Consider the following 25,162-nt stretch of genomic DNA (forward strand, 5'->3'; position numbering starts at 1 on the left):
CTTCAAAGAGACTGCTGCCAACATAATGGAAAGCAATCAGGCATTCATCAAACAGAATCATCTTCTCTCACACTCACTACAAGGGGACTGAAGACATAAGTTATCTTTTATGCCTCCAGGAAATATATAGGATGTGACAGATGACAAGGCCTCAGCCAAGCCCTGGAGCATATAGTGATGCACTCTGTGCTGTCGTTAATTAAGGGTCATGGCAATGGGAGAGGTAACATTCAGCTTTATGCTATGCAAACTACCAGCCCTGATAGATAGGAGAGTTTCTGGATAACCTGTCATCACTGATAGTGTTACCTTCAGACAGCATGCTTAAGGCCTCATCGGGCTGCTGGCTGCTGGCTATTGTTGTCTTCTTTGAGTTGTGGATGTTGCTTTGGTAGTTCACAGAGGATCCAACGGCAGAAGGGTAGCCATTGTCAGCAACAGCTGATGTGGACATTGATTCCCACGGTATTTCTCTCTTTTGCCACTTCAAGTTCAGTTTCCACCCAGTCCAGCCATAAAAAGCGAGTGTGAAGAGAAAGCCTTGCATTGGATTCAGCACTCCCTGGAAAAGAGAAGAAAGGAGAATTGTGATGGGAATTAAAATCAACAGAGTGGTGAATTTCAAGCCAAGTGAAACCATTCCTGTGCATTAAGGGTACATCTACGCTGCAATAAAAAATTCACGGTGCCAAGTCTCAAAGCCTGGGTCAGCTGACTTGGACTCGCAGGACTGCAGGCTATACAATTGCAGTATAGACATTAGGGACCAGGCCGGAGATGTCTGCACTGCAATTGTATAGCCCAAACCCCACAATCCCAATTCAGCAGGCCTGGCCATGCCACGGGTTTTTTATTACAGCGTAGACAGAGAGACTTTCCTCACGGTGAACAAATTGCTGCCTCTGAGAGATGTTGTAAAACTCACCCATCTGCATCCAGATGAAAGTACATGTTATGTTTCTTCTAGCCACAAGCAAATCAAGGTAAGAAACCAAAGGCCTTGTTCTGGTACACAATAACACTGAGAACACAAGGGGTCAAATGCTTGCCTGGTTTGACCTCAGCTACTCCATTGAGTTGTATCAGGGATAAATATGGCCCTCAATGTGCTTTAACAGTCTCCACTGTGTCTTATGAATTTTATTTTACATGAGCAATTATAAAACTTCAGTGAAAGCAGAGCCAAACATATTGAGAGCAGCCACTCACAGATAACCAAGTTCTTAAACAGTGATCAGTCCGTTTGTAACTGCTGCTGACTCATGAACCAGTCCATCATGGTTGGATTAAAAAACTGGCCAGCTGAGACAGTCTCTCAAGAATCACTTCTGTCCCCACTTCCTTGGATATTTGGCAAGTAAATGCTTTGGATGTTTCTATTTTTCTCCTGGGAAATCAGCACTTTATTTTCATAGCCAGCCTACAAACAGTTCAATTCCTAGACTTGACATCTTGCCCTCCAGGCCAGCAAAAGCCGAGAGCTGTGTCACATGAGTGTGTTCAGCCCTTGGGAGAGAAGGGGGCACCATGTGAGTGGCATCACTTACTCCTTTAATACAGGATGAAACCTGGAAACGGAGAGGTAGGTACTTGGGGGTGCCTGGTTGCTTGTCAGAAGGAAGCAGAGTGTGCTGGGGGAGTGGGAAGAGTAATTTAACCCTTGTAATACTAATGTAGGATAAAATCTGGAAAGAGAGAAATAGGTCCTCGGAGATGGAGGTGCCAGAGTATCGTGTGTGTTCTGGGAGTGGGGGGCATGTTCCATGCACAGGAGGCGTACATTCATCCATAATACTGCAGGCCAGATTAGCCAGGCTCAGCTGCAAAAATTGAAAGGTGAATACTGATGCTCTACTGACTGGCAGATTTAGAAACAATGCTTGTAAAGGAGCCCTGGTGAGTCCTCTGTGGGCAGAGGGCTGTAGCCAAGGCGCACATAGACACAAAAATAGGGGAGACAGTTTTAAGAGAAGAAAAATTGGTGGTAACATGGGTTAAACTTGCAAGAGAAGCAGTGGATTCTCCAGTTCTTGACATCTTCATATCAAGACTGGATGCCTTTCTGGAAGATGCGCTTTGGCCAAACAAATTATTGGGCTCAGTACATGGATAAGTGGGTGAAATGTAATGGTCTGTGATATACAGGAGGTCAGATTAGATGATCAAATGGGCCCGTCTGGCCACAGATTCTTTAAATCTCTATAACAATCCCAGAAAGTGGGAAGGGAGGGAATTATTCAGAGCTAGAGCTATGCCATAACTCAAACTAAAAGAGTTGTAGTGCCTTTCACATGTTTAATGTCCACTTAATAAAAACACTCATCCAAATATATCCTTGACCTTCCTCTAGAAAATTGTTCCGTCATTTCAAAAAGAAAATCAAAGAGCATGTTTTTACTAAGAGGCTTTGCAGTTATGTAAGATCTCCCCAAAGAAGCTACCTGCATCATCAACTCCAGAATATCCCCTTTTGACTATTCCAGGAACATTACGCTATGGGGGGATGGGTAAATCACAGTCCAGTAATGGTCCAAAATGCTTTAGTAGTGTTCCTACAGTATTTTAGATCATTGCTCTGAAAGACCACTATTTTTTTCTCTCAAGTAATTATTCTCTCTATATACAGATGTTTTCTACATAGCAGCTTTAAGAAGCAAAGAAAATAACCTTAGTTACAAATACAGGCTGAAATTGCTAGTAAGCACCCAAGTTGTTAGCCTGTATTCAGTAATCACTAGTGGAAACTCTGTAGTCTGTTATTCAGGAAGATACAATAGATGACCATAACTGTCCTTTCTGGTCTTAAAAATGAATGAATCACCTTGACTTCAGTAGGGATGCACAGAGGGTCAGTCAGGGCAAAATGCATTCCTTCGTTCTTCTTGCAGAGCTTCATATGAAGAATAGTTCCTGTGACTTGGAAAATGTTCTCCAATTTTTTTTGTATGGAGTGGTGATTATATTTTGAAAGAAATAAACAATCATTACAGTGGTGCTGCTTCCTGTCAGACAAAAGCTACTTCCAAGACTAATAAAAATCATGGTTGACCTACCATTATAATCCATGTGATCAGTGCAGCATTTCTGACATTTTTCAGGGGGTTTCCATTGATATCTGGCTGCATTTCAAGGTAAAACAACAGGCTCTCATTGATGATGTTCGATGACCAGCTGTTGCAGGGATAAAGAGGAGAAAAAGAAAAAGACAGATTTTTTTTTTTGTATATACAGTGGTTTCTTTACCAAAGCATAATTGTGGTGATTGTTGGCAGGGAGAGGGAGAAATCTGTTGGGCTTTTTTAAATGCTAAAGCTTGTGGCCAACAATATGAAGGAGCAGCAGGTCTGGGAGAATATGATCAGGAAACAAAATCCTTTTCCTAACCCAGCCTGAGACAAAGAAATAGACATAACCAAATGGAATGAAATCCTAGCATTCCACCCTGCTTCAGGCTGATAAAATGCAGAATTAAATCAGGTTGATTAGAAAATACAAGACTGGAATGTACTACAGTCTATAATGGAGAATGTCATCATCAGCACCTTCTTATAGTTGCAGCCTGTGACGTGGTGTACCAGGCATTTGTTGCTTCCGGCCAAAGGCCTCACTGCCTTGGCAAACCCTGGCAGAAGAAGGTGCCTTGCCAGAAGGGAAGGGTAGTGAGTTCAGACATTTAAGGGTTGCCATGATCAGCTGCAGGCAAAACCAGAGAGAGTTGGTCCTCCAGATCTAGCAGGACCGGAAGCAGGTAGAGGCCAATCACGACCCAGCAGGCCAGATAAAAAGCAGTGGCTGTATCTAGTACAGGCCAATTCTGGGTGAAGCCAGAAAAGGGAAAGAAGGCTTTTCCTGCCCTAACCCAAGTAACCTGACCCAGTCAGAGGCCCAACCTTGACAATGTTGGGTCTCTATGAAGGGTTAGTGTTTATATTATGGGCTTTAATGCCCAGGTGGCTATTTTGAGTTAGGATTTAATTTGTGTTCTGTTAACCCTGGAAGGGGACTGGACTGAGACTTGAACTGGCCAGAGGAGCTGGCCTCTGGGCCATGGAGGCAGCTGACCATTGCAGAACTGGGACAACAAGGGGTGTTAAAGAGGAAGAGTCTTGCAACAGTATGTCCTGACACAAGGGGGCACTCTGGTATCAAGGTCACATTATAATACGGCACATAAGTAGAGTTGCAATGTTCATACATACGCTAAATATATATAGCATTGCTACATTGCTGCACATCATTTCCTAAACAACCACAAACTTCAAAGTTAAATTAAAATGGACTTTAAAAGTGACATCAAAAGAGGATTACAGATGACTCTGAAATTGCCATAATGTACCAATAGTTCTTACCAACAAGGGCAGCTCATGGTCAGATAGCAAACATCAAGTTAAATGACAGGTTTCAGAAAGAAAAGGAGTACTTGTGGCACCTTAGAGACTAACCAATTTATTTGAGCATGAGCTTTCGTGAGCCACAGCTCACTTCATCAGATGCATACCGTGGAAACTGCAGCAGACTTTATATATACACAGAGAATATGAAACAATACCTCCTCCCACCCCACTGTCCTGCTGGTAATAGCTTATCTAAAGTAATCGTCAGGTTAGGCCATTTCCAGCACAAATCCAGGTTTTCTCACCCTCCACCCCCCCACACAAATTCACTCTCCTGCTGGTGATAGCCCATCCAAAGTGACAACTCTTTACACAATGTGCATGATAATGAAGTTAGGCCATTTCCTGCACAAATCCAGGTTCTCTCACTCCCTCACCCCCCTCCAAAAACCACCCCCATACACACACAAACTCACTCTCCTGCTGGTAATAGCTCATCCAAACTGACCACTCTCCAAGTTTAAATCCAAGTTAAACCAGAACATCTGGGGGGGGGGGGTAGGAAAAAACAAGAGGAAATAGGCTACCTTGCATAATGACTTAGCCACTCCCAGTCTCTATTTAAGCCTAAATTAATAGTATCCAATTTGCAAATGAATTCCAATTCAGCAGTTTCTCGCTGGAGTCTGGATTTGAAGTTTTTTTGTTTTAAGATAGCGACCTTCATGTCTGTGATTGCGTGACCAGAGAGATTGAAGTGTTCTCCGACTGGTTTATGAATGTTATAATTCTTGACATCTGATTTGTGTCCATTTATTCTTTTACGTAGAGACTGTCCAGTTTGACCAATGTACATGGCAGAGGGGCATTGCTGGCACATGATGGCATAAATCACATTGGTGGATGTGCAGGTGAACGAGCCTCTGATAGTGTGGCTGATGTTATTAGGCCCTGTGATGGTGTCCCCTGAATAGATATGTGGGCACAATTGGCAACGGGCTTTGTTGCAAGGATAAGTTCCTGGGTTAGTGGTTCTGTTGTGTGGTATGTGGTTGTTGGTGAGTATTTGCTTCAGGTTGCGGGGCTGTCTGTAGGCAAGGACTGGCCTGTCTCCCAAGATTTGTGAGAGTGTTGGGTCATCCTTTAGGATAGGTTGTAGATCCTTAATAATGCGTTGGAGGGGTTTTAGTTGGGGGCTGAAGGTGACGGCTGAATCAATAATCTTCAGCGCCAAAGAGAGGCTATGTCAGAAAGCCCAGGTTTTAGCCCAAGTGAACAGACTTTAGTGCAATTTTTCTGTATTTCTCCTGCATAGTCAAATGGGTCAGGCTGGTTTCCTAAGTCCAGCATTTGTTTAAAAAAAAAAAAAAAAAAGGGATTTTGCCATTTTCTTTTTGCAATCAAGTTCCCATTCTATGTGAAAACCTCATATTTTTCTCCCTCCACCTTCCTCCCCTCATTTCTTCCCTGCTCCATTCCCCCAGCCTGTCCACTTTAACAAGCTGCTCCATGCATGACCTAAGGTACATCCAGGGCCGGCCCATAACATTTTAGCACCTAAGGCAGGGAGCTCAAATGATGCCCCCATGCCCCCTCGCTTCGGCCAAAACTTTGAAAGGTCTCAATTCTGCCTTCTTCCTGTTCGGCTCCTCTCATGGTTCTGCTCTGCTACCTACCCCAATAAAGGAGAACTAACAACTTAAAATGCCTAGTTCAAAAATTTTAAGTGACACTTAACTTTCAAATGCCTGAACAGCAAATGTAACTTTTCTTGTCTGCATAGTTAACACTGACTTTTTTATCTGTTTGAATAATCAAAGTGGTGCTTTCCTTGCTTTCTTGGTTGCAAAGATTTGAACTTCTTCCTGAAGGTCCACTGTCTGGGCCAGCTCATGCTCTATTGAGATGGTTGCAAGACCGACCAGCCTCTCCTGTGTCATTGTGAAGTGTAGATGTGTTTTTATTAACTTCAGCTTGGAGAAGCTGCGTTCTCCACTGGCAACTGTTACAGGAAGTGTTAGAAGTATGCGCAGAGCAACAAAAACATTTGGAAAGAGGGTGGTCATCTTGTTTGTGCACATATATTCCAGAACAGCCTTTGGAGTTGATCCTGCTGAAATGTATCTTGAAAGGGCTTTCAGTTCATCACCTAAATCACTCACATCAATATCGCGCATGTCATCATGTGTCAGCACTGTCTCTAGTGCCCTGCATTGCTGGTGCAGGTCTTCTTCAGGTATAGTGAGGAGTTTTGGAATATCATACAACATCCCAAATATACTCCTGTGTTCCTTGAGCTGCATGAAACGTTCTTCAACTGACTGTATTGCACAGTCTAGCACCTGGTTAAAGAATTCAACTTTGAATTGTTGTTTGGGGTTTCTTATGGGATTATCCCGTGCCTTGTAATCAAATTGTCTTCTTCTTCGGTGACTCTTTGTCACGGGGTCACCGGGCTATGCTCTGGAACTACTCCATATGAAGCCAGTCAGGACTCTGGGGGAGCTGCCTCTCTGTGAGCATACTGTCTCCAGGGCAAGAAGCTTACACAGCTTCGACCTTCCTGGGTCTGACCTCGGAGCATTCAGCATCCCCTGCTCCACCATACGCTTTCCACAGCGAGTCCACAGAGGTGGGGCTCCTGGGGAAGCCAGAGGGTCCTGCACCCCACTTCTGCAGTCAGACGTGACTCTCAGCCAGTCAGTAAAACAGAAGGTTTATTAGATGACAGGAACACAATCCAAAACAGAGCTTGTAGGTACAGAGAACAGGACCCCTCAGTCAGGTCCTTTTTGCGGCCAGGGAGGCCAGACCCCGGGTCTGGACCTCCCTCGCTTTCCGCAGCCAGCTCCAAACTGAAACTCTCCTGTCCCTCCTCTGGCCTTTGTCTCTTTCCTGGGCCAGGAGGCCACCTGATCTCTTTGTTCTCCAAAACCTTCAGTTGGCATCTTGCATGTGAGGGTCCCAGGCCATCAGTTGCCAGGAGACAGGGTGTCGACCATTCTCTGTGCAAACACCATCACACTGGCCCTCAAGGGCTCTGCAACAATCACACACCCTTATCCCACCACTTAGATACTTAAGAAATGCATAGGGGAAACTGACGCACCCACACAGTATTCAGTGAGAACATTAAGTACAGTCCCAGTTCGTCACACTCTTGTATTCTAGAATGGGTGGGAAAATAGCTTCAGTGTGAAGTTCCTCTGCCAACTTCTGTGCACTCTTCAGAACGTTTTGAAATCCCTCATCTGACCGGTGAGATGTAGGTATGACTTTGCTTTGTCCAGTTGTTCCATTGCTCCAGATATATCAAGGTCAACACCTTAGAGTCTCTTGCTTACAACATTTATTTCAAACAGTATGTCATGCCACAACACTAAGCCACACAGAAATTTGAAGTTATGTATGTTTCTGGTGATTCCATTTCCCTCTGCTACTGTTCTCCCATGAACAATTCCTGTCATAGCATTATCCTCCATAATGGCAACTATGGCATCATCTGTCTTCCTAATTTGGTGTTTGATAGGCTTTATCGCCTGTACTCGACTTTCCCATTGTGTGTCACTCAGTGGTTTCAGTGTCAGAGAGGATGTTCACAGATGTTGCTTCAAAATTTGCCATCGATGAGATGATGCAGAGAAAAATACATAGATGCTTTGAATTACATTAAAAAATTCAGCAGCCTCACTAGAAGCTGATGCTGCATCACTGACCACCAAGTTCAATGAATGAGAACTGCATGAGACAAGGGATCCATGTCTGCACTGTGTTCTTTCCTCTCATGTTGGCACCATTATGGTAGCCCTGGCCTCTCATGTCAGCTATCGCAATTTCTGTATCTTCCAGCTTTTTAAGAAGCATATTTGTCATACCAGTTCCTGTAGTATCGTCAATGTCAATACATTCTAGAAAATGCTGTCTGACAGTCACCATTGCAGGGACATTTTCACTAGGTACTGTTGTTGTTACAACATCTTGACTTAAGGAACTAAACTCAGCAGCAGCTGTTTCTTGCGCCTCCACCACACTCTACTCTGATCTACACTTTTCTGCAGGAATGTGTACGGTTACATCCATTTCAGATGGAGATATGGATGCTGCAGTAGCTGCCCGGTCACCTGCACTCTGACTAACTGGAAGATCAGGCATCTCCTCACCACTCACATCCTCACTGGGGCCGGAAGGCTCACCGTGAACATTTGTGTCTATGTATCTAAAGAGAGCTCCTTCCTGCTTAGATAGAAAAGCTTCCTTTGCTTTCTTTCTTTTTCTGAATGCTGTCCCAGAGGGGCGTTTTCTTCTTTCACTCATGATTGCTGTGCTGTCCCAGCTCTAGTGGCTCTCAACACTCTATGGAGGGGACAAATAAGCAGGCTGGTAGCAGGGCCTGAGTGAGGGAAGATATCAACGTCTTAAGGACCTATCTGGCTCCTACTACTTCAGTTGACTGCCTGTTCTCCTCAAGTGGGTTCAGGGAAGCAGCAGGAAACAGGAAGCTCCCTGAGAAGCTGGTGTTAATCAGTCCAGGCTCCTGGGGGTGCTAGAGAGGTATAAAAGAGGCTCCTCGTCCTCTCTCTCCCTGCAGCTCCTGCTGCTTTTTGTTATTCCCTCTCACCTTTTCTCCTGTCTGCCTGTTTTGTCTCTTGTGCCCTCCTTCCTCCAGCACAGCACTCCACCATCTCTGTGCATCTAGAGCAGAGAGAATACATATGCACCAGCAGCAAACACAATTTTCTACACTCTGGGTCCTAGTGCCCCCCCTGCCACAGTCTGGCACCTGAGGCGGCCACCTGAGTTTGCCTCACAGTAAGGCCAGCCCTGGTCACATCCCCTCTTTGACACTGTTTCCTTTCCTTCCCTATTTCTATTCCCTATTTCCTTCCCTATTCCTTCCCTATTGTTTAGACAGCAAGTTCTTCATGGCAGGGACCATCCGCTGCTATGTGTTTGTGTGGTGCCTTGCATGATGGACTCCCAATCTCATCTCAAATGTGCTCATGTAATACAAATAGCAAATAATAATTTCTTCCTCCGAAAGGATGCTCTATTTTTGTTCAGTCAGTCAACACCTGTCACTCCCAGTCGTACTCCAGAATCTTTTGCACTAGCTGAAGCATGCTTTATAAGGAAGCTGCCACTGCAGAAAGGCAAAACTGTGTTCCAAAGAAAACTGTCAAAGGATACCATATTTGAGATGGGAATAAGTGATCTGAAATTCCACAGCCAGACCATATTGAGGCTACTCTTGTGGAGAGTGACCATAGCACTGTATTTTTCAGACATTGCTTTAGGCGGCTGCCTACCCATCTTTTTAGCCATTTTTCTTTGAGGCTTTTGTTTTCATGTTGCTCAAACTTTTTTTTCTATATATTCCGGAACTTGTGTCCCAGCTGCAAGAGGTAGCTTAATGCTTCAGCTACTAAATAAAATAATGTAGAACGTTTTCCTTTCTAGAGAATTCCTCCCCTTGAAACTGTCAGGTTGACAAACAAATACAGCAAGCCCACCAATACCGTTCACACCCCCTACCTTCCACAGTGGGGAAATATTCAGGTTTTTTTAAAAATAAGCCTCCTACCATATAATGAACACCAGCATAATTTTGAAAAAGCGGATCTGAATCTCCGTCCCCAGGCGTCTTTCATTCTCTGTGTAGATTCCTTGTCTTCCTTTGAGCAATGAGGCAACTGGAAAGTACAGAACTGTATAATGAGTACATGGCTGTGGGTTTATTTTTTTTATTTACAGGGATCCAGAGAGTGGGAAAGGGAGGAGGAGTAGCTAAAGTTCCTGCTGTGGTGGGACTTGATTTTGACCAACAGGGAGGAATTGGTAGCAACAGAAGGTAGAAGGCAATTTGGGTGAAAGTGATCAAGAAATGATAGATTTCATGATTCTAAGGAAACGGAGTGAGAGTAACAGAATAAGGACAACAGACTTTTAAAAAGACGGACTTTAACAAACTCAGAGAAATGGTAGGTGAGGTTCCATGGGCAGAAAATCTAAGGGAAAAAGGAATTCAGGAGAGCTGGCTATTTCTCAAAGAGACAATATTAAAGGCACAACTGCAAACTATCCTGATGCAAAGGAGAGAGAGGAAGAATAGGAACAAACCAATATGGCTCAGTCAGGAGCTCTTTAATAAGCTGAATTTCAAAAAAGGAATCCTACCAAAAGTGAAAACATGGACAAATTGCTAAGGAGGAGTACAAAAGAACAGCATGAGCATGTAGGGACAAAATCAGAGGGGCTAAGACACAAAATGAGTTACACCTAGCAAGGGACATAAATGGCAATAAGAACAAGTTCTTTAAATACATTATGAGGAAGAGAAAGATGAAGGAAAGTGTAGGTGCTCTACTTAGTGGGGAAGAAGCACTAATAACTGACTACATGAAGAAGGCTGAGGTGTTTAATGCCTGATCTGCTTCAGTCTTCACTAAAGAATTAATGGTGACCAGATAGTCGAAACAAAGCAACGGGGGGAAGGAACACAAGCCAAAATAGGGAAAGAACAAGTTAAAGAATATTTAGATAAATTAGATGTATTCCGGTTGGCAGGGCCTGATCAAAATCATCCTAGGGTACTTAAGGAACGAGCTGAAGCAATCTCAGAAATGTTATCAATTATCTTAGACAACTCCTGGAGCACATAGGTAAGGTCCCAGAAGACCAGAAAAAGGCAAACATAGCACTTATCTTTAAAAGGGGGAACAAAGAAAATCTGGGAAACTATAGACCAGTCAGCCTAACTTTTATACTGGGAAAAATACTGAAACAAATGATTAAATGATCAATTTGTAAGCACCTAGAGGAAAATAGGGTTACAAGGAATAGGCAGCAGGATTTGTGAAGAACAAATCATGCCAAACCACCCTAATTTCCTTTTTTGATGGGTTTACTGGCCAAGTGGATAAGGGAGGCAGCACCAGACATGATAGATCTTGAATTTAGTAAGGTTTTTGATGCAGTCCCACGTGACTTTCTCATAAGCAAACTAGGGAAATGAGGTCTAGATGAAATTACGGTAAGGTGGATCACAACTGGTTGAACGACTATACTCAAATAGTAGCTATCAATGGTTTGCTGCCAAACTGGGAGGGTGTATCTAGTGGGGTCCTTCTGGGGTCAGACCTGAGTCCAGTTCTACTCAGTATTTTCATTAATGAAGTGGAGAGTATGCTTATAAAATTTGTGGATGACACCAAGCTGGGAGGGGTTGTGAGCACTTGGAGGATTGGATTAGAATTAAAAATGACCTTTAGAAATTGGAGAATTGGTCTGAATTCAAGAAGGTGAAATTCAATAGAGACAGTGCAAAGTACTTCACTTAGGAAGAAAAAAATCAAATGAACAGCTACAAAATGGGGAATAACTGGCTAGAAGGTAACAGGATCTGGGGATTATAGTGTATCATAAATTGATGGAATCAACAATGGGATGCAGTTGCAGAAAAGACTAATATTCTGGGGTGTATTAACAAGAGCGTCATATATAAGACACAGGAGGTAATTATTCCACTCTACTTGGCACTATGAGGCCCCAGCTATTAGTATTGTGTCCAGTTCTGGGCACCACCCTTTAGAAAAGATATGGACAATTTGAAAAGAGTCCAGAGGAGAGCACAAAAATGATAAAAGGTTTAAAAATCCTAACCTGTGAGGAAAGGTTATAAAAACCTTGGTATGTTTATTCTTGAAAGTTGCGGTGGTGGGGTGGGATCTTTAAAACAGGCTTCAAGTTTGTTAAGTGCTGTTTTAAAGAGGATGGTAAATAATTGTTCTCCATGTCCACTGAAGGTAGGTGGACAAGGCAATGGGCTTAATCTGCAGGAAGATTTAGGTTAGATATTAGGGAAAAAATTTCTAACCAAAAGGCTAGTTAAGCTCTGATATAGGTTTACAAAGGATGTTGTGGAATCCCCATCAATGGAGGTTTTTAAAAAAACAAGTTGGGCAAACACCTGCCAGGGATGGTCTAGGTTTACTTGGTCCTGCCTCAGCGCAGGGGGCTGGACCTGATGACTTCAAGGTCTCTTCCAGCCCTACATTTCTATAATTCTATGTAGGATAGTTTAGAAGAGGGAGGGTGACTCATTAAATAATCTCCTTTATCCATGTAACAATTAAAGAAAACAGTGTCATCCAAAAGTGAGTGGTGGCATCAGAACTTGCCACTGGCTTTCTATCAGCCCCATTTAAAATGGAAAGTAACAGGAGGGGTCATAACCGTTTTACCTTTTAAAAACTTAACATGAAACGAGTGTTTCAATAGTGTGTTTAACTATGCAATTGCTATGCCTTTGTTTTCTGAGTTCTGCACCTGTAAGTCACTTAGGATTCCCCCTGCAGAGATGGGCAGCTAGGTTGTGTACAATACCGACATTCATAGGGGACGCAGGCACACTTTGTGCGCTCTCGTGAAGACTTTAGTCTTGTTTGTTGCTTTTGATTAATGTAAAATAGGGAGACTGAAAGTATATGGCTGCTCTAGTAACCAATATTGGTTCACTTTACAGCATGGAAGCCTAAGGTGCAGCCTGAAGTAACCCGTATTCACTGAAGAGAAAATAAAGAAGTGTAGCCTCTATATACCTATAGAACTGCAGGTACCAAGGCAACAGCAGAATAGACTTCCTTATTGGCTGTGGATAATGTGCTTCATCACCTTGATCAACATGTAGCTGCTCCTGGATGCCCAGGTAGCTGCAGTTGCCAAGTCAGTCATCTGTGCTTGGAAAGGAGTTTGTCCCCTTTTATTTGCTTATTATCAGAGAACAGTTTACATCTGTGCTCTGCTCTGACTACCAGCAGATTTCTGAGTGAGGTTTAAAGAGTTTTTGACCGTTTAAAGGCTTTGGCTGTCTGAGAAAGAGAGACTACTTTCCTTCTCATATGGTACCATGGTAGCTATGATCTACTAATAAGCTGAGCGCCCCCTCCTCATCTAAATGGACTGTGTTCTCGGTTAGGGCTCTTGGCTCTGAAACGCACTTCCTTCTGTGGTTCACCAGAACCCTGGTATGGTGAATATGGCAGAACAGTCTTTTTGTTCTGTGTGTACAGTACCTGGCAACAATGAGGTCTTGGTTCTGGCTGGAGCCTCTAGGATATACACAATACAAAATATTATTATTTATTTATTTTATTATTATTAAAAACCTGTCTGTTTTCTCAGCCTTTTCTTGGAAGTGGGGATTACGGAATGAGGGATGGAAGGGAAGATGGGAAAGAGATTGCATTTGGAATGGGATTGGTGGTTTTTCATGAGTTTTTTTATATATTTTAGTATGTGTATATTTTGATGCAAACTTGTGGATTTATATTATGTAATACACTGAGCATTGGGTGGGTGTAATATTAAATACAAAGTCTGGGATTGTTTGGCTACAAGGTTTTATTTCAGGCTCCTCTCTCTAATGTAAAAATAAGTTAGATGTGGTCATCAGGCCCCTGATGAAGTTGTGTACAAGCCCAATTTCAGGCCTTTGTTCTTAACATCAAAGTCATGAGTAACCAAATTCCAATCATATTTGACCACATATAAAACTAATAACTGACTCCAGGTGCAATTAATGAGAGGGCTGCAGAGAAGCCAATGGAGTTGCATTTCATTACAATATCTTAGTGACTTAGACCTTATCTACACTAGAGAATAATCCTGACTTCAACTCTCAGTGGCCAACTATAGCTGCACCAGTTCAAGCCCCTAGCATAGACAGTTCAGACTGCTACAAGTACCAGGGCAGACTGCTAAATTTCAAGAAGATGCAATGCAGTTTTGGCCCTCTACAATAGTGTTTTGTATCAGCACATCTACATTGATGGTGTTGTTGGCCACCAATGCCATACCTGGAGCAAATCCCCAATGTCAACAGAGCCTTGCTTTTGGTACCTAGCTGTTATGCTAAAAAAGCGTGGTGCATTTCTTTCCCTGGACTAGCTGCATCCTTCCATGGCTTTGTTCATAAAAGACTCCCCCACAGAACAGGGTATACAGACATAGCTTTTACATGATTATTATGTTTTTACCTCACATATACTAACTAATGTTGGCATTTAGGAACTTACCTCCTGTTACCGTCCTCCTAAAGAGGATTGGATTGGCCACCAAAACTAGCAGAAGTGGAGCATAGGTAGTGATGTAATGAGGAATTGCATGCTGCAGGCCGTTTTCACAACTGAGAAGAGACCATTAAAAGATTAATTCTTCTTCACACCTTGTAGTCTTGGCTATTCTACTTGCATCACATTTAGCTAAAAATATGGAATGAAATAAACAGATCCAAAAATGTCGTGACACATTGATTCTGGCCAGCTCAAGTGAGTCACAAAGTAGACTATGAAATACAGGTTTCAGAGTAACAGTCGTGTTAGTCTGTATTTGCAAAAAGAAAAGAAGTACTTGTGGCACCTTAGAGACTAACCAATTTATTTGAGCATAAGCTTTCGTGAGCTACAGCTCACTTCATCGGCATCCGATGAAGTGAGCTGTAGCGCATGAAAGCTTATGCTCAAATAAATTGGTTAATCTCTAAGGTGTGACAAGTACTCCTTTTCTTATTGAAATACAGTCGAGTTTCTTTGTATGTGGCCCTTGTGAGCCAATGCTTCCTTCCAACAATTTAGGTGGAAGGAAAAAAAAGAAGCTAAGACAGCATGGGAGAAGAAGGGATAATAGGACACAGGACTTCTTTGGCATGATCTTCTCCCTCTCTAGGAGCCTGTGGAAGCCTTAATGCCCCCACTTTCCATGGCCATGTCAGGGATGGGCTATGGGGCAAGTAAGCACCAATTTTATGTGGCATGTTTCCCTCTGGTCCTGGCAGAAACCCAAACAGATAACTGCAGAGTCATACTGGGTATGTCTACCCTGCAGCTGGGAGATGTGATTTTTTTCAGCACTCTGGACAGACTTGTGCTAGCTCTGCTTGAGAGAGCATGCTAAAAATAGCAATGTGAATGTGCACTCGTACTGCAACGTCTACACCACTATTTTTAGCACGCTATCTCATGTCTGTCTACCTACGCTGGGAATCATGCCTCCCAACTGCAGTGTAGACATACCCATTGACTCTGAGTTATGTATATAAATCGTTTAAGTTGATACTTACCAAAGTTAAGTTATTCAGTGATCAAACCATACACAACAAGTATAAGAACATCTTTGGGACTTCACTAGTTGTTGGTTTTTCAGTGATTGGGACCTAAAGTAGGAGTAGAGGGTGCTGGTGCATAATCAGCGATTGAAGGAAAAGTGAGTTTTGAGGAGGAATTTAAAAGAGGAAGGGGTCACACAAGCATAGGCAGGCTGTTTCAGGCATAGGAGTTAGCCTGATACTGAAGTGGAGAGTCATGAGTAGAAGAGTTGGATGGACAGAGCATAGGGCATGAGAGAAGTAGGATATAATATTTTTAAGGCCATGCTACTCTACCACTTACGTTGGCAAAACTTATGTCGCTCAGGGGTGTGAAAAAACACACCCCCCCGAGTGACAAGTTTCCCTGGCATAAGTGGTAGTGTGCACAGTGCTATGGCAGCAGGAAAGCTTCTCCCGCCAACATAGCTACCGCTGCTCGTTGCGGGTGGTTTAATTATATTGATGGGAGAGCTCTCTCCTGTCGGCATAGAGCAGCTATATGAGAGATCTTACAGCAGTGCAGCTACATCGGTACAGCTGTGCTACTATAAGGTCTCTAATGTAGACATAGCTTAATTCATGTAGGGCCAAATTTGCTCTGACATTCCTTACTGTAAATCCGGAGTAACTTCATTGACTCCAATATTTGGCATTTACACTCTTGTAATTGGGGTAAAAACTTGACCCTCCGTCTCCAAAACTGACAAAGACATTCAAGTAATCACAGAGCTAGATTTTTTTAATTAATGCCTTTCTTACCTAGCAACGGAAGGGTAGTAAAGCATGGCAATTCCTTCCACACACAGCAGGATTGCCAGGCCCCATGTCATCATGTGGTACAACACAATTGTACTGGAAGCACATGAAATGGAAAAGAAGCTGTTAATATCACTCATCATGTGCATTTGGAATTGCTTGAGAATTTCACATTGCAACCATTCAAAAGAATTGTACATATATGCAGGTAGAACAACGCTCCACCGGCCGTACAGTAACTGGGAAATGGGAAAGCGGGTTGGGAAAAATAAGAGTTGGGCTAAGTCAACGCAATTGTTCAGATTGAGATAAGGGGCCCTGCCTCTGTCCCTCCCTGTCAACAGAGCTGTAAGTGATTCTCGCCCACACAAGCTTCCAGTCATCCCTCCAGGCTCCCTCCCTTCCTGTGACCCATGGAGGTGGAGCTTGGTGGGACAAGCTACACGGAGAAGGAAGAAGGGCTCCCCAAACATCATGAATGGTCAGCCCTTTTGGGGATTTGGAAATCACAAATTTTAACAGTTATGATCACATTTTGCTTCATCCACATCAACAAGGGCCTGATCCAGATCCCGCTGAAGTCAATGGGAGTTTTTCTATTGACTTCAGTAGGCTGTGAGTCAGGACCTGAAAGTTTTGCCACTGATTTTGGTGAGAGCAGAATCAAGCCCATATTGCCTCAGGCTAAAATGGTGTGACTTATGTATACATGTCTATGAACACTTGAATCACTGCCCATAGGAAATAATATGAATGTCATTACAGTGCATAGCCTTGTCTGGCATTGGGAATTTAGATAACCTTGATGGAAATAATTAGGGTAAAATATGTGAAGAATTTTCATAATAAACACTAGAAATCAAGTAGTCTAGCTTGTTACTGCTTAACAGTTCCATAATTCCTGGGCATCAAAGCTTCACTATACAAATAAAATTCAAGTTTGTCCTACACAGGTTAGGGTTAATACTAGTTTAAATCAGGGATTTTTTTTTCTTGTTCTGGAGATGCACATAATAACATCTGCCAATTGCACTATGTCTCCAATATCTGATTGCTCAATATTGTCTGGGTATAATATCACATAATTCTGTGCTCAGTACTGGCAAACTGAAGGTCTTTTTGTTCTTCTAACTCCAAAAACTGGCAGCCAATTTAGAAAAACCTTTATATTTTGTCTCTAGTATAACAGCATGGCCATTGTACTCAAAAAGTTGGCTGTCAAATTGGGAGGGTATATCTACTGGGGTTCCTCCTGGGCCCAGTATTGTTCAATATTTTCATTAATGAGTTGAATAATAGAATAGAGTATGCTTAAAAAATTTGCAGATGACACAAAATTGGGAGGGAGCACTTGGAGGCCTGGATTAAAATTCAAAATAACCTTGACAAATGGAAGAATGGATCTGAATTCAACTAAATGAAATTCAATAAAGACAAGTTCAAAGTACTTCACTTAGGAAGGAAAAAAATCAAATGCACCACAACAAAATGGGGAATAACTGGCTAGGTGGTGTTTCTCCTGAAAAGGATCTGGGGATTATAGTGGACCACAAACTGAATATGAGTTGTGAATGTGATGCAGCTGCAAAAAGAGACTAATATGCTAGGGTGTTTTAAAAGGAGTGTTGTATGTATACCACAGGAGATAATTGTTCTGCTGTAGTCAGCACTGCTGTAGTCAGCACCAGCTGGAGTATCGTGTCCAATTCTGGGTACCACAATTTAGAAAGGATGTGGACAAATTGGAAAGAGTCCAGAGGAGAGCAACAAAAATGATTAAAAAAAAATTAGAAAACCTGACCAATGAGGAAAGGTTGAAAAAATTGGGCATGTTTAGTCTTGAGAAAAGATGACTGAAGGGTGACCTGATATGTCTTCCGATATGTTTAGGGCTTTTATAAAGAGGATGGTGACTAACTATTCTCCATGTCCACTAAAGGTTGGAGAAGAAGTAATGGGCTTAATCTGCAGCAAGGGAGATTTAGGTCTGGTATTAGGAAAAACTTTCTAACCATAAGGGTAGTTAAACTCTGGAATAGACTTCCAAGGGAGGTCATCATTGGAAGCATTTGAAATCAAGTTGGACAAACTCCTGTCAGGGATGGTCTAGGTTTACTTGGTACTGCCAGAGCACAGAGGACTGGACTTGATGACTTCTTGAGGTCACTTTCAGCCCTACATTTCTATGATTCTATTCATGCCAGAGTGTTTAGATACTCCAGGGATGGGCACTATAGAAGACATATAATACATAAGATTATTTTTTTCTTTTCTTGAAAAAGATGTTCTATAAAATGAAAATGTTCAACAGGACACTAACAACAGCTTTGAAAAGTAGACAAAACCTCAAATCCTGAAGCAAAAATTCTAGGTATATTTCAACACTTTTTTTTTCAGAGTAACATTTTATTGCTACAAGGTTCAATTCACGGTGTAGATTGGGGACTGGGGTGAAATCTTTGGTCCATTGGAATCTTCAATGGAGGTAGGATTTCACCCCAGATTTTCAAAGTTTAGGTGCATGCAAGTGCATGCAAGTTCGTAATCAATACTGGAGCATAGTCATGGCCCTTTAAGCACCTAGCATACCATGCACCCATACTAATACGTGGTTTGCATATGCACATCAAATGTTTGTGCATGCTTCATTTATGTGCCTGAATACATGCATACAAACATGCGCACCTAATGTAGGAAGTAAAGCTACTTTTAGATCTTTAATTAGTTCAAATTAAAAATTAGTTAATTTCACTTTGGTACCTTAGCCCTGCTGATCTTCTCACCACCAAGTAGGAATCTACAGCATAGCAAAACAGCCACCAGAAGCCAGCACTGTACAAGAGCTGGATCCACATCTGCAAAAGGAAAAAGATTCTATTGTGTCACAATTGCTGATAAAGTCTCTAAGTGACCAGGACAAAATAAAACTCCCTGTTACTTCTAGCCCTGATGAGGCCTCATTCAAACATGTTTAATGGGATGTGTGTGTTTTTGCAACAGAGATCCATGAGGGGCCAAATCTTGCTCAGAATCACAGAAGTAGTCTCACTGAAGCCAACTGGTCTATTCACATGAGTAGGTTGAGCAGCATTTGACCCCTTTTGATAAGCTTGTTTTACTCCTGCCCAGAAGAGATATTAACCTTGCCTAACCTTAACTCTGAATTTTACATGTGCATCCAAAAGTAAACCATCTTTTGCTCCATTCATAAAGAGATTTATAGTGAGAATGTTTGAAATTACTGTATTTGTACATTAGTGCCACTCCTGTAGCTGAGGGCTTGTCTATACTTACAGCTAAATCAGCACTGCTGCGATTGATGCATCAGTGTTGATTTAGCAGGTCTGGTGAAGACAAGCTAAGCTGACAGCAGAGTGCTCTCCTGTCACCATCTGTACTCCACCTCCCTGAGAGGTGGAAGGTAAATCAGCTGGAGAGCATCCCTGTCAACACAGCATGATGTAGACACCACTGTAAGTTGACCTAAGTTACGTCAACTTCAGTTAAGTAAGGCCTGGTCTACACTGGGGGAGCAGGGGAAGAAATCGATCTAAGATACGCAACTTCAGCTACGAGAATAGCATAGCTGAAGTCGACGTATCTTAGATCGACTTAGAATCACTTACTTCGCGTCCTCGCGGCATGGGATCAATGGCCGCCGCTCCCCCGTCAACTCCGCTTCCGCCTCTTGCCCTGGTGGAGTTCCGGAGTCGATGGCAGAGCAATCGGGGATCAATTTATCGTGTCTGCACTAGACGCGATAAATCAATCCCCGATAGATCGATCACTACCCGCCGATCCGGGTAGACATGGCCTAACTTATGTAACTGAAGTAGCATAACTTAGGTCAACTTACAGCTTTAGTGTAGACCAGCCCCTGAGACATGAGAGAAGGACTTGTATCTCTTAATCATTGTAGCTATACTGTCCCTTCATATTCTGGGAACTGAATGTAAAAGGAAAATTATTATCTAGTCAACAATCTCTGTTCCCAAGAGGAACAAAAGAAGAGAAGGGTGGTAGTGAAATGTCCACACTTTAACTCTGATGGTTTTTTTCACTAATGACCCAAAGCAAAGAAATGTGCACAGGTTTAAGGCAAGCTACATTCCACTGTATTTGACAGCTGAGAATTCTCATGTTTTCTCACGAGTATACATAAAGATATCTGACCTTTTCCGCTGTGTTTACACATTCCAAAATTCTTTCCCCAATGAACTGGTTCTTTTACAGCATACTTTCCCCCCCTTTTTCATTAGTCTGGAACATTTTTACTATTCAATTTAATGTTCCTCTGAGCCCCTCTTTCATTTTGGCTCCATTTTCATCTGAATATCCTTTGCCAGGGGTCCATAGTAGCAACCCTTTACCAGGCAGAGACCAACATGCTTGCTATTAAGCCAAACATCAGCTCTGAAAACAAATCCCTGGTATTCCGTCCTCCACAATCTGAAAATATTCCCTTTCCCCAGAGATGTTGATCCTTGGCTCAGTCACTAAAGTCACTTGCTGGAGGATTCTCTCCACCTTGAAGTCTTTAAACCATGATTTGAGAACTTCAGTAGCTCAGACATTGGTGAGAGGTTTATCGCACGAGTGAGTGGGTGAGATTCGGTGGCCTGCATTGTGCAGGAGGTCAGACTATATGATCATAATGGTCCCTTCTGGCCTTAATATCTATGAGTCTATGAATCAATGCACCTGCAGGCTCCAGTACATTCATCACTGGAATGCACTTTATTCATAGCATTCAGTGTATAACTTGAGCTTAGTTTTACATTTTTTTCTTTGTAAGATTTCCATTTGAAAAATAATGTTTTTAAAATTCCATTTAAAAGACTCTGTGGGCTTGATTCGCTCAAGATTGCACTGGCTTCTTCCACTTCATTAGGGAAGATGGAGCTAGTCAATGCTGCCTCAAACGGATTTGTGCTTCATCTGTCCAAGATGTTTGTCTGCTACTGACCACCAAATCACACTTGGGAAGAGACTGAGTGGCTCCTTATGCACCTATCTATAATGTGTAGGGGGGAAAAGCTCTGTGATCCTGGGGGAATTCAATCAGAGTGACATATGCTGGAGGTCCATGCTACTAGAACTAAAACATCCTTGGGATTTCTAAATACTACAGATGGCAAAAAGTGTGGCATCCAACATAGGGAAATTCTATTTTAGACCTCATTTTGACAGATACAGAAGAACTGATGACAGAAATAAAAATTAATGGTAACTTAGGTAGAAGCCACAATGACTTGATCATCTTTATAATGTGCAAGCAGAATAAAGTCCAGACCAATGATATTTATAATAGGTACTTTAAAAGGGTTAATTTTACAAAACAGAAAATGATTATGATCCAAATAAGATGGGAGGAAGAATTTAATCAGGAAAAGATTAATAATAATTTGGAATTGCTTAAGAACGCCTTTCTAGATGGCCCAAAAAACCACAATCCCACAATTGAGGAAGAAGGCTTCTGTACAGCACCATGATATTATGCCTTTTGAAACCTAATCAGATTTTTGTTTTAGTGTAGAAACAGATACTTTAGCAACATTTAGATTGTAATTATACGTGCTTGGTCAGAAATTCCTTGGTTACTCAATATTCTCACTGGCTTTTCATAAGTCTTTGTTCTGTCCTATTTGTCAGACTCCATATTACTGTAAAAACTCTGAATTGAAATGAGTATTGGTCAGATATAGCATTTATATACCATTTAAGTTTATACATCAGCCCATATTTGAACCACATTCAGTTAAAGTATGAATGACAGTGTAATAAACCCCTGCAAACAGTTTTGTCACTTTGAGATTCCTAAGAGATTTTCAAGCACTCCAAAATTATTCAGGCCAAACATATTTTTCATTTCACAAAAAGGATAAACTCCCCACCTGAGATTTCCTGTCTGATTTTCAGCATACAGTACAGTATGTAATTACAAAGTACCTCACTCAGAGACCCATTTACCTTTGTCCCATACAAACCCAGAGCTTGATTTTGTCCTAAATCACTGTACATCTGAATTACCTTATTGACTTCACTGGGCTTGTGTGTATTTAGCACCTCTGAAAATCAAACCTCTCTTATGATTTAAGCACCTACCTTTAAGCACCCACATGTGAACATTTTGGCCTCAGCTTTCAGGAAATAGCTTGCACTCCTCCCACTCAAAGCTGGTGCTGCATAGCACTGGCGAGCCAATACTTGTACCTCGTGAGCAATTAATACATTTCCCTCTTATTTTATCGCTTGTACCCTGCAAGACTTGTATGGCTTTGGGAGAGACAGAAACCCATTATACTTATAGATCTGAATGATAGTTCCATTTTCTTTAGATCAGGAAGAGTTTGTCCTGCAGGCTTCCTTTACCAGATTAGTGTCCCTAGCAAGAAAAAAAGAGTTTTGTACTTACGGCACTTCCCACACAGAAGGCAGAAGGCAGCACATCAGTTCCATTCACCACAGAGATGTTTGCGATGAAGTCAGGGAAGCCTATCCATACTGCTGATCTGAAGATGATACCTAACGGGAAAATTCATTAGTGTTCTGGATGTGTTAATATGTTTTGAGTCACATACTTGCACTGTTACCTTTTCAAATTGTAGCCTGTTTTTACACATGAACAAAGCAAGAACTGTGCTTGAATTGAGCGCAAGACAACTCCATTTATTACATTCCACCATAATCTATCAGTGAATGCTGCACCAAAGTTTAAAGTTGCTGTGGTCTAAAATGTTCTGTCTATTTAAAAAAAAACTTCATTTCATTAACATTGACACACATTTCTCTAAAAGGAACTGGATAGCGTCTCACGGGCTGTCATCAAATGACAGTAATCTCATAATTAAAGCATTTTCTTTTTACTTCTTTTCACTGTTATATTTGCATATATCAATGTTCTTACATTCATTTCTCTTTAACTCTTTACATTTTAGTATTAAAGGTATTTTATACTCTTAATCTATTCTCATTTTTGCAAACAAATCCTCTCTTCTTTTTCAAATGAATAAAACAAATAACATTTCCCAATACTGCTTTAAAAGACATCACAGCTTGCAATCAGTGAAGATGTCTATTCTTATTACAGTGTGATAGCACTACCCATGATGCTTTATATACCATTTAATGAGAATTGATCCCTGCCTAGGAAAGATTACAAAGGGTCTCAGACAAAGATGATACAAGACAATTGGTTCTGATTTGTCAATATAATTCAAACAGAAAAACTTCTCTCACATTTTTGGCCTCATCAAATTAAAGGAACACTTTTCAGGCTGTCTATCCAGGTTCTTATATAGGTACTCTTTACTGTGTCATCTGAGCAAATCTCAAAGGTAGAAAACAATACTTATAGGTGTCTCTCCCTTCTTCCCAGCCATAGGACTTCAGATTATTATTATTATTATTTATGTATTTATATTATTTATTTCATCATTTTATATAAAATGTGAAAATAAAGATATGATTGCAGCAAAGCCTGGATGAAGAGGAAGTTCTGCATTTAGCTCTGGGTATGGTGCGATTAGTGTTCATTTATACTTTGGCAGCACATTTGATAGTCTGGCAGGTTAGAATTAGACACCACTTTAGTTTTGACACATGGGTGCCCATGCATGTTGCCTCATTCTTCCACTTCCTCAGCCTGCTCTGTCCTTGTGACCAGGCAGGGTATTGGATGAGCAAGGTTTTTATAGATTTCAATACCCTATCTATAGCACAATCTAAACCAGCACTCTTGGGTTTAAAAAAAAAACGAGGAGTACTTGTGGATTTGCCTAGTGGAGAAGCTGGCATTTTCATAATGCTACAGCCTTTGTTTGGAGTGTTTAAGGATCAAAAGAATGTTTTTAAAAGTTAGTCTTTAGGGACAGTTTAAATTTTGGATCTGTCAGCCATTGAAAAAACTTCCAACATCTGTCTGATTGGATTTTGTTAGATTTAGGTGCAGATTTTGAAGAGTGCTTGATTTTAAATTTGAACTTTTAAACCTAACATTCAAAAAAATCTCTCTTCTATCAAAGACCCATTATTTCCTAGCATCCCTTAACCCAAATCCTCCAGCCAAACAGAAACAACACACTTCCATTCCAGAGCACTTTCGGCTGCTAAATGGACCCATTTAGCGACATTGCCTCCAGGCAGAGGGAATCCACTCTAGGGCAAGGCACAGCAAGCTGGTCCTTACCTAGGTCACCAAGGAGGTCACAAACGGAGATGAAGAGAAGAATGGTGGTGGAAGAGGAAGCTTTTTGCATCTTCCGGGAACTCTGTCCCTGCTTGGGAAGGAGCTGCAGGATGCTGAGCAACAGACTGATTGAGGCACTGCCAATGCAAACCCCACAGAAAACCTCAGGCTGGAAAGTCAGCACCAGTTGCGTGGCTGCATCCCGGTTGGGGCAGCAGTAGGTCTCTAGCCTGGGAGAAGCCATGGGAGGTCTGGGTGGTGGTAGAAGATAAGGAGCAGAAAAAACTGCTGTTGCTTCTGCAAGGGAGATTTAGCTTTTACTTGATCCTTCCCATTAGCCTTCAGTGGTGAGAATCACGCGACTGATGGATCATGTGCTGCTGCTCGTGCTAAATCCCCTGAAGCTGCCTCTCTCAGCCTCTCCCTAGAAAGGAGATCAGATCAGAACAACACCATTGCACTGTAATCTGAAACATACCCCGTCCCTGCTCTGAGTCACTGGCAACAGTTCACTCCGATATTTCTGCTTGCACAGTATGTGATGAGGGAGGACTAAGCCCTTCGGAGCACTGAAGATGGTGTAAAATGGATAAGCATCGAGGCCCCAAGGTAGGAGCATTAGATTTTCTTTTAGCCCCCAATTAACCCCATCCCACACATCGTACTTTAATTACGGCAAATTAACTTGAGCTCTGGGTCCAAACCCAAGCACTCCCAGACTTTTGGAAAAGGAGGAGGTAA

General features: G+C 42.0%; 1 protein-coding gene across 1 annotated transcript; it reads right to left on the reverse strand.

Annotated features, from left to right (window-relative positions):
* Positions 1-250: 250 nt before the first annotated feature.
* On the reverse strand, positions 251-24,665 carry GPR143 (G protein-coupled receptor 143). The gene is made up of 8 exons (XM_077807158.1): positions 24,422-24,665; positions 22,649-22,758; positions 18,994-19,088; positions 16,237-16,329; positions 14,408-14,517; positions 9,916-10,024; positions 3,054-3,171; positions 251-562 (listed from the first exon to the last, which is right to left on the reverse strand). Exons 1-8 carry the CDS (start codon positions 24,663-24,665, stop codon positions 251-253), a joined length of 1,191 nt encoding a protein of 396 aa, XP_077663284.1.
* Positions 24,666-25,162: the final 497 nt, after the last annotated feature.

Source organism: Eretmochelys imbricata, chromosome 1 (assembly GCF_965152235.1).
Source record: "Eretmochelys imbricata isolate rEreImb1 chromosome 1, rEreImb1.hap1, whole genome shotgun sequence".
NCBI classification, from domain to species: Eukaryota; Metazoa; Chordata; order Testudines; family Cheloniidae; genus Eretmochelys; species Eretmochelys imbricata.

What these genes read in the sequence shown, in the direction of transcription:
- GPR143 (XM_077807158.1), bottom strand. Translation starts at nt 24,665, where the DNA reads ATGGCTTCTCCCAGGCTAGAGACCTACTGCTGCCCCAACCGGGATGCA. An exon ending in CCTTCTGTGTGGGAAGTGCC is followed by an intron (nt 19,089 to 22,648) that starts GTAAGTACAAAA and finishes TTCCTTTTGCAG; the next exon opens with ATGTGGATCCAGCTCTTGTA. An exon ending in AGAAGATCAGCAGGGCTAAG is followed by an intron (nt 16,330 to 18,993) that starts GTACCAAAGTGA and finishes ATGTGCTTCCAG; the next exon opens with TACAATTGTGTTGTACCACA.